This window comes from Pundamilia nyererei, unplaced genomic scaffold (assembly GCF_000239375.1).
Source record: "Pundamilia nyererei isolate P.nyererei 1_Seehausen unplaced genomic scaffold, PunNye1.0 scaffold00208, whole genome shotgun sequence".
In the NCBI taxonomy this organism is placed as follows: domain Eukaryota; kingdom Metazoa; phylum Chordata; class Actinopteri; order Cichliformes; family Cichlidae; genus Pundamilia; species Pundamilia nyererei.
Window position 1 is genome coordinate 636,122 of NW_005187609.1, and position 9,072 is coordinate 645,193.

General features: G+C 38.3%; 1 protein-coding gene across 1 annotated transcript in view; it reads right to left on the reverse strand.

The window, feature by feature from the left end:
- The window catches only part of carmil2 (capping protein regulator and myosin 1 linker 2), a 56,778-nt gene that overhangs the window by 35,045 nt on the left and 12,661 nt on the right, over positions 1-9,072 (reverse strand). The window contains exons 14-27 of the mRNA XM_005747936.1: positions 8,789-8,865; positions 7,884-7,988; positions 7,069-7,138; positions 6,871-6,952; positions 6,040-6,136; positions 4,645-4,699; positions 4,358-4,530; positions 4,096-4,164; positions 3,239-3,332; positions 2,839-2,925; positions 2,441-2,569; positions 2,087-2,203; positions 623-798; positions 11-98 (exon numbers count right to left, since the gene is read on the reverse strand). Coding sequence (XP_005747993.1) covers positions 11-98; positions 623-798; positions 2,087-2,203; positions 2,441-2,569; positions 2,839-2,925; positions 3,239-3,332; positions 4,096-4,164; positions 4,358-4,530; positions 4,645-4,699; positions 6,040-6,136; positions 6,871-6,952; positions 7,069-7,138; positions 7,884-7,988; positions 8,789-8,865 — 1,419 coding nt within the window. The remainder of the gene's footprint in view (positions 1-10; positions 99-622; positions 799-2,086; positions 2,204-2,440; positions 2,570-2,838; positions 2,926-3,238; positions 3,333-4,095; positions 4,165-4,357; positions 4,531-4,644; positions 4,700-6,039; positions 6,137-6,870; positions 6,953-7,068; positions 7,139-7,883; positions 7,989-8,788; positions 8,866-9,072) is intronic.

Below are 9,072 nucleotides of genomic sequence, written 5' to 3' on the forward strand. Positions count from 1 at the left end.
ATGCACTTACTATTTTGTCCTGTGCCACTTTTAGATCCTGTAGCACCTGCTGCACAATGCTTTCAGCCAGAGTGACAGTCAGTGTTTTCTTCAGTTCACTTTAATAACACAACAGAGGAAATAAGGAACATCTTAATTGATGAGGACATGGTATAAGAGATGCAATGACTGTGCCAGAGATTTACAGTCACAAATGTCTGCAACTCTACCTAACCAGACTGTGTCTTTTACAGTTTATGTCATTTGTTCTATCTAAACAGAGAAACTAAAACAAAGATGCTTTCACAGTGTATTGTAGATCAGTTTCCTATTGTTAATACAAGTTCTAAAACTAAGGGTTCATACCTATCAGGCATTTATTTATTTAACTTTGAAAAAAGACAAAGAAATGTGTACATTTCAGTCTATAATGTTTAGAATGTATACACTGAGCATGGAACCATCACACTAAATAATCTTTATTTAACTCATCAAATAGGGCCCTCCTACAATATCTCTAATCCTGATATGATGTGCTTTACCTTACTGATATGTAATAGGTACTGATAGGTACTAACTCATAAGGGATCTCATTAAAAACATTTATTAAATGTTAACCACTGCTCTGTGGAAATGTCCTTACTGCAGTCTGTTGTTGATGATGTGCCCTGTGCTCTCCACCAGAGTGCTTCTTATGAATATGTGTGTCTGTGTGCTTCTTTTGGAGACACACTCTGAAAGACACTCACACACACTAGACCGCTGGACCACCCGTGGGTACAAAGCATCAGCGTGTCTCATCAAGCCTTGAGACAGCTCCTGGAACACAAAGACTAGGACTTCAGTAAGGACAAGACTGGGCATCTGAAGATGAAACAGCATTAAACAATCTTCCCTCAAGACCAAGCTTGACCTGGCAAGCACCCATGACATCATTTCCAAAATGGCAGCACACCTAGGCAGCTAACTAATTTAAAAACCCCAGCTCTCTCTTACCAAAGGTAAATTTAAACTCATTCAACAATTCTAATCGTTAAATAACATGTCACATATAACCTAGTCTGGCAACGTTTCTAAAACAGTTTGATATAGATGACATTTGTCACATAGCGTTGTCACACACATGTCACATCCGGAATTAAACTCAAAACTGTAACGCTTGGTGTTGTCAATGCATTTAACACCCTGACTGTAAACTACTTGGTGTCCAAAAGCCACTGAAACAAAAGAGCTTCCAGGCAGACGTTAGCCTGATCCTTTGAATTCACAAAGGGGGGCGCCCATCACTGCGCATCAGATCTTCACCACCGTCACCCAAGAGTGCTCCTGTTGTTGATGACGTTCACACTAACAAGGTTGCATGTTGTGACAAGTGGGGTCATTGCAAATCTTGCAAAGTCAATTAACCACCATCATCTGAGAGAAATGTGAGGTGTGATGAGAAATTGCTTCAAATGCTACCGTTTGGCTTCAGACTAAACTCCCAAATAGCCTTAAGAACTTACAGTAATAGTTCGAACATGGTATTATGTTACATAATTTTCATTTCTGATCACTTTTTGCACACTTTTTTGTCTATTTTTTAAAATTTTCTTTTTCTTTTTAAAATATATATGCACATAAATACATATATGAGTTTTTTTTTTAAATTAAAGACAGAATTTTCAAACGTCATTAACACTCTTAACTTAATTGGAAATAATATAGACAACTTTAAGAAAAGGGTTAAAACAGCTATTATTTTTGCTTTTTTTAAAAACTTTAGCAGACAAATTATGTAGCTAGCTGAAAAAACAGCGTCCATTCCAAAATAAATTCATTTTTTGATTGCTCAGACTATGGCTCTACTCTATTTTGCCTCAGTCTATATTAACTAAGCTTTCTGGGGATTCTCAGATACTTTGAACTACACTGTGTTCTGTAGATGAAGACACCCCCAAGTTATTTGCAAGCCAAGCCTTTTTTCAAGAATTTATTCATGTTTGATTTGGGCTACCTGTGTGTGCTCGTTGTTGTTGCTGAAGTTGAAGTTGGACATGGATTCTCATATTTCTTGAACGTGTGTGTGTACGCGTGTGCACACAGTGAGTGCTTTCTAAACCTTTACCTGTATGCTCCTAGTGAACTCATTGGTCAGTGCAGTAGCCGTGTCAGTAAGAATGCTGTTCACAAAGTCTCCATCAGAGGCGCACTTCCTGCCTACCTCATATAGCGACGGCAGCAGCTACACAAATAATACCAAAAGAAATATTAGGTGGCATACAGCATCATTTACAATCCCTGGTCACTTCAGTGAGGATATTGTTACAGGCTAATGCTTGACTTCATTCAAAAAGCATTCACGTCATCTAAAAGAGGTTTTTTGTATCTTCTGTCCCCTGTATTTGCAAAGGTAGGAGGAAAACAATCAAAACATACTTAAATATGCTTAAATATCCAAAATTAAATTTGAAGCATGTACCTTTAAAGAGTCCCTGGCATGTTGCAGCACCTCGTGCGCTTTGAGGACATCAGCTTGGTCCTCTTGAATGCTACAGTGGCTTAAACGTTGAAGGCTGCTCTCTAACTGGCGACACATTCCATGGATGAGCTAAAACGGTGGACAACATACACATAAGATTTATATGACCTGGTACAAAGAGTAAGGTAATTTTCATTTGGTCAATTATTTCTTTGTTGTAACAATGTTTCTTGGTAATTAAGCTGTGAAGCCTGTTTAATTCCCCTTAAAATGAGCCACATTTGTAAGGAAAATCATTTGTGGTGGAGCAGCAACTATTACTAGTTATATAAATTTACTAGTTGAATAAATGATGTTGCAGTTACATAAATTAATATCTTGTATTTTTACTGGCTTACCTTTTCAGACTGTTGAGTTCTAAAGACTTGTCGAAGTTCTATGCTGTCAGACTGTCTCTGGTTGTTTCTGTCTAAATGCTGCTGAATCTGAACACACACACACAAACAAAGACACGCAGCTGACGTCCAGAAAAAGAAGAAGCCTTTCCAAACAACAATTAATATATATTACTATATATAATATAAATTTGGACTGTATCGCTACATAGAGTACAATGAATCTGTTAGATGTTTATGCTGGCTGCATTTGCTGTCTCAGTTCTCTGATGTCCAAAAAAACACAGCAATAGAAAACAAGAGAAAACATGAACTTCAACTGTGATGTAAAAATTAATTGACCCTTGCCCTAAACGCATAAAACACATACAATCTTAAATAACAACCTGCTAAACACACTGACCTTGTGCAGGGCCTCTTTTGTTCTGTCAGGGTTGCTACGGTAACTCGGCGTGATATCGGCAAGGGGAAGAGACATGTGCTGCAGAGTGAAGTTCCTGCATAACAAAGAAACCTAACATCAAATTATGGATCTGTTTAACGGTGCACAGGGAGAACATGCAAACTCCACACAGAGCATCAGACTGGATTCAAACCCAGGTCCTTCTTGCTATGAAGTACCAGAGCTGACTACTGCACCGTCACCCATATTGAGTCTGTCTTTCTTTTAAAAATATTTAATAGGAAAATGGGAACTAGGTGCAGCAATTTATTGGGACTTGCCTTTCTATGATATGACCACCTTTATTCTTCAACACAGCCTACATTCTCTCACATAACTTTTCTAAATAGTCCTCAGGAATAGTTCTCGAAGCATCTTGAAAGACATTACAAAGCTCTTTTGCGGATATCGGCTGCTTTTTGTTCTGTTGCATAAATATATGATTTAAATGGTTCTTTGATAAGTTGTCTATTATATGTAGACATGTTACTGGTTCATTCCTTGGGTTAGGTGCCATTTTTATGTTTGAAAGATCCATAGATCCGTCTTAAGCAGCTTAGGAATCAAATAAACAAGTGAACACACAAAACATTCCTTTGAAATTTGTCAGCTATAAGGACTGGACTAAACACGAGTGAAAAAGCAGCCAGTGTTTCAAAGGAATTGTATATTTTAAAAAATATTTTTTCTGGTAAAAGCCAGCAAAGTGTTTTTTGACATTTACCTGGACGCTGTTATTTAACAAGTGTGTGTGTGTGTGTGTGTGTGTGTGTGTGTGTGTGTGTGTGTGTGTGTGTGTGTGTGTGTGTGTCCATGACCTCTCCAAGGCATCTGCTACATCCTGGAAACCTCTAGCAGTCACACTGTTTCTGTCCCATGTTAAAGTCCTTAAAAAAGAGAGATCAGTCAGTTTGAGGAAATACAGCTCTGTCTTCCACTGATATTTCATACTTTCTCTGCCTCTGAAAGGATGATCATTAATTCACTAATTAGCTCTTTGGATTAGAACATTTATTAATTACAAACATTCTTAAAAGAGAGAGAGAGAGTGTGTGTGTGTGTGTGTGTTTACATGTGCACCTCAGGCTGGTATTACTCATCAGGGCTTTGGACAGCATTTTAGCTCCTGTATCTCCAATAAAGTTTCCACTAATGTCAAGTTCAACCAGAGCTGCATGACCACCCAAAGCACTCAGCAGAATGTGCATCCCAGTCTTCAGCTTGGAGTCAGACACTGATAAAGACTGCAAGGGCTGCAAACACAGATTTCAATTTCAGGGTCACAGGCAGGGTAACACATCTGACAGGCTGGACATCCAGTGCAGGGCTACTGAATTACATTAAAGTACACTGAAGGTTTCACTCACACACTCTTCATCCTGGATTAGCTGAGCTATACGTTGAAGAACGTCAGTGAGCGCTCTGGTCGATAGCAAAGTAGGCAGACATGAAATGAAGGGAGAAAGAAGAGAAAAACTTAAGAACAAGGAGAAAATACATTTACTGATTTACATTCTTTAAACTACAGGCTGACTAGTTTACAAATAGCACCGACTTTGAAATAAATATTGTGATCTGAAAGATTTAATTAGCAGTGGCACGTTTTGTGGGTTGAGCCAAACGGGTGGCAGAAAGTGATAGTTCTTTGTGTACCTTGTAACAACACCTGGTGTCTATGGAAAAGAGAAACTCAGCTTATGAATCTAGGACCAATATAGCTAGAGGCAGGAACATAAATGCCGATAAATGCTTGGATTATGATAAATAGGTCAAATGTGTGTTTGACCTGGAAATATTCTGACCTATGTCTATGTTCTACCACAGAAATGATGTTACCATATTGTCCAAATCATGCATCAGTTTGCTGCATTAATACTGAGCGATGATGTTACAGATTCTGAAAGTGCAGCTTTACAGTTGCTGATGTTGCAGTTTCTGTTTTTTTTACATTACTATTACTATACTTTGTGTGCAATACAAATTTTATATCATGCAAAGGTTGTTTAATTGAATTCAGTTACTCAGTTTAAAAACATATAACCAGAGGTGCACATAAGTGGTCCGCAGGTGCGCATTTGCTGTCAAAATAAAAGACGCGCACCAGATAAGAAGTTGCAACGCGCGTTTGCGTACATAAGATTTTCTGGAGGAGGACAGACATTTGTTTAGAACTCTTAAAGATGTCAAAGAAGCTCCTTTAAGCAATTACTGTGGTGTTCCTCCACCTCCAAAGAAATGTCAGAAGGAGTCCGAACCACAAAAGAAGCGCGTATTCTCGGAAAAGTGGTTGCAGGAGGTGAGCTGGCTTCAAACAGATGATGAACGCACAGGGATGTGGTGCAGAATGTGCCGTGAAAATCCCACTCTAGTGGACAAAAACACTGCCTTTTGTATGGACGCAAACGCGCGTTGCAACGTCTTATCTTGTGCGCGTCTTTTATTTTGACAGCAAATGTGGACCACTGATGTGCACCCCTACATATAACTGTGAACATCTGCATTTCAGTTGGCATCTTTGACAATCTTATTCTATAAAAGTGATGGCCACCATTTTTATGTTTCTATTCTGATGACCTGCTGCACACAGCGGACTCTACTATTATGTATAACCACTTACTTTTAATGAACATTCAAATGAGATAATCAGTTGTATTTGCTATATGCAAACATTTTAAATATTGTGAAGGGTCAGTGTGATAAACTGATGTCAGTAGACAATGTGGTGGTAGAGTAAGGTGACCTCTTAATCTTTTTCGTCATACCTGGATTTCATGGCAAAGTTTCTCCCCAGAGCAAGATGTCGAAGAGACTGACATCGACCGACTGACAGAACCAGGGTCACCATGTCATTCTCAAAACCTACAGTCAGAGAGCAAGGGAAAAGTGGTGGAAGCATTCATTCTTCCTGGTGTAAATGGGTTTACTGTATTTTAATAATTCTCTTATTATTCATCTAGTGAAAAAAAGCTAACTGTCAAATTGTTGTTGATCATATTAAGGTTATAGTTATGAGGGTGCTATCAATCTTCTCACCTAACGCTGGAGAGGAAAAATAATTTGACTTTGAAAATAAGCACTTGACAAAATAAGGCAAAGAACTCAGAGATACACTGTCACACACAGAAGTCACCAACTTTGGGTTGAGTCAGTCACAACAGACTTTATGTGGCATTCAGATTAGCTGATAAAGTGCATCAAGAGCTTCATGGAGTTGGTTTCCATGGCCGTGCAGCTGCATCCAAGCCTGTCAAAGTGCTGCTAGTGGACTCAGCAGTGGACGTGTTCTCTGGAGTCAAAGGAATTCTTAATGCTTCAGCATACCAAGACATTTTGGATTTCATCCTCCCAACTTTGTGGGAACAGTTTGGGGATGGCCCCTTCCTGTTGCACTACGACTGCACAGCAGTGCACAAAGCAAAGTTCATAAAGACATGGATGAGACAGTTTGGTGTGGAAGAACTTGACTGAGTTAGAACTCCTTTGGGATGAGTTAGAGCGGGGACTGTGAGCCTGAACTTCAATGTACTGAAATGAGTTTTGCAGGTTTTATATGGCATAATTGGATTTGTGTGTAAGAAAGTTGTTTTGCATACTGTTGTCAGAGATATCCAGACTTCTGATGGCTGTGGCTTCAGAGATGTGTTCCTGTATCACCTGGGCTCCTGCTGAACGTAGCTACACATAAACAAACACATATTTATTGGTCTAAAACATGTACCTACTGTGGATGCTACCATTCATCATAAATGAAAAAAGCTATTCTTTCTGCATGAGGGTATGTGAGTGTGTACCTCGCAGCTGCTTAGGTCTAACTCCAGCCCAAACAGTCGTTTGTTGGTTGCCAGACCCTGCAGTAATAACCTGGTTGCAAAACATATCAATAGATTCATTAACCACAGACTACTAGGTCGTCAGTATTTGTAATTGTGTTTTAGAAAGTACAATATGTGCTGGCAGTGTGGACAGTAGTACGCTGAAGGTAAGCAATGGTTGCTTTTTTAACCTAGTATTTCCTAACAAGATATAGTTTGACAAAAACTTTCACACATATGAACCTAAAGCGCTTCAAAACATCTCTTACTGATACATGGGATGCTTCACGGTTAGTACGTACAATAGTAATTGTGATAAGAGAGGTGGAAAAACTATATTTTTATTCATCTTTATTCTAACCAAGTCAAAAATGCTGTCATATTAAATACAACTAAGGTTGCCAGCGCTGACTAACATCAACCCTCACGTTTTTTCTCCTGCTGTCTGACGTCATTAAGCACAGCTAACAAACAGGTTTTTATTGAGTTACGTAATGATTCACAAAAATGAAAGGTCAATGGCAAAGCACTGATAAAATACACTGATGAAAATAAAACCCACAAAGAAATTTTGTGGTCCTTAGCATTACTCTGAGATGCAGTGTGAAAAGTGCCTACGGTGTAGCGGTGGAGAAATATAGCTGTGCAAAAAAACGTCTCAACTAACTGCGTGTGACTGATTTAGAATATAAAAGTACAAAAACATGCATTTTAATTCCCATTTCAGGGCTTCATTCATTAATTAACTACATTTTTAGCCAGACTTTTTCAGCCACTTCACAGTTCCCACACACCTGAGAGCTTGTGGAGGTAGTTTGGTTGCAGACAGCCCAACATATTTCAGCTCACAGCTCTGACTAAAGAACTCTTGAATGCTCCTCGTGACCTCCTGCACCTTTCTATACACGTGCACACACGTGCACACACACACACAGAGGGAGAGAGAGGTAGTCACATAAACATTCATGAAGACAGCAGGGTGTCTGGATCAGGTTCACATATTCAACCTTTCAATTAATAGATAACTTAGTAGATACCTCTCGATCTCTGAATCTATCAGTGAATTAATCTATGAATTTATCAGCTGATGACAGTTTAACATGATATCTTTTTAATGGCTTAATATATTGTGTATATGGAAAATATTAAATATCATTTTTCAAGTTCCTAAGAATTTGTAACAAGATTGTGTCAAACACAGCACCGAGCATATTGTTATAAAAACACACGTTGGATGAAAGAAATTATGGGACATCTTTTTTTTACTGATTTATTTATTTATGTTGACACCTAAATTATCTACTAATTCTGGAACTGCTCTTTTTTTCTATGGTGAAAGGCGTTTCACATTTAACAACTTTAACAACTCTCAACAACATCAGGTGATATGTTGTAAAAGCCACTTGTTTATGGTATAAGCCAGTTTGTGCACATGCTGTCAAAGCTCCTTCTGAACACTTCATGCTACTATGTTCTCAGACTGTAACCTGAGGTACTGCAGTACTGTGGTGAATATTCATACTTAATTTGTTCATTAATGTTGTTTAGTAAACTTGTGGACTGGTTGATCCTATAAATTGTCGCAGTATGACTCCATAGGCTTGGAATGCCCTCTTCTGGTTTTCAAAAGCTGCTGCATTTCAAAGCAACTAAGAAACTGAAGTCCAATGAGTTTACAGATATGGACAGTGGAGCTGACCTGTGGCTGAAAGGATTCCTGGCCAGGTTAAGGTGCACCAGTTTGTAACAACATCCAGCAGACAGCGACACAAATAACTGCATGAAAAGAAAGGTTAAAGTGAGCGAAAGTTATCTACAGAAAGTAAGTAAAATACAAGCAACTGAAGCAATTGTTTCAAACCACTGTTTTGATACTGTGCATACAAGAACAATTACAATAATAATAATGATGATAATGATAATGATAATAAAAATAATTATAATAATGATAATGATAATGATAATAATAATAATAATAATAAT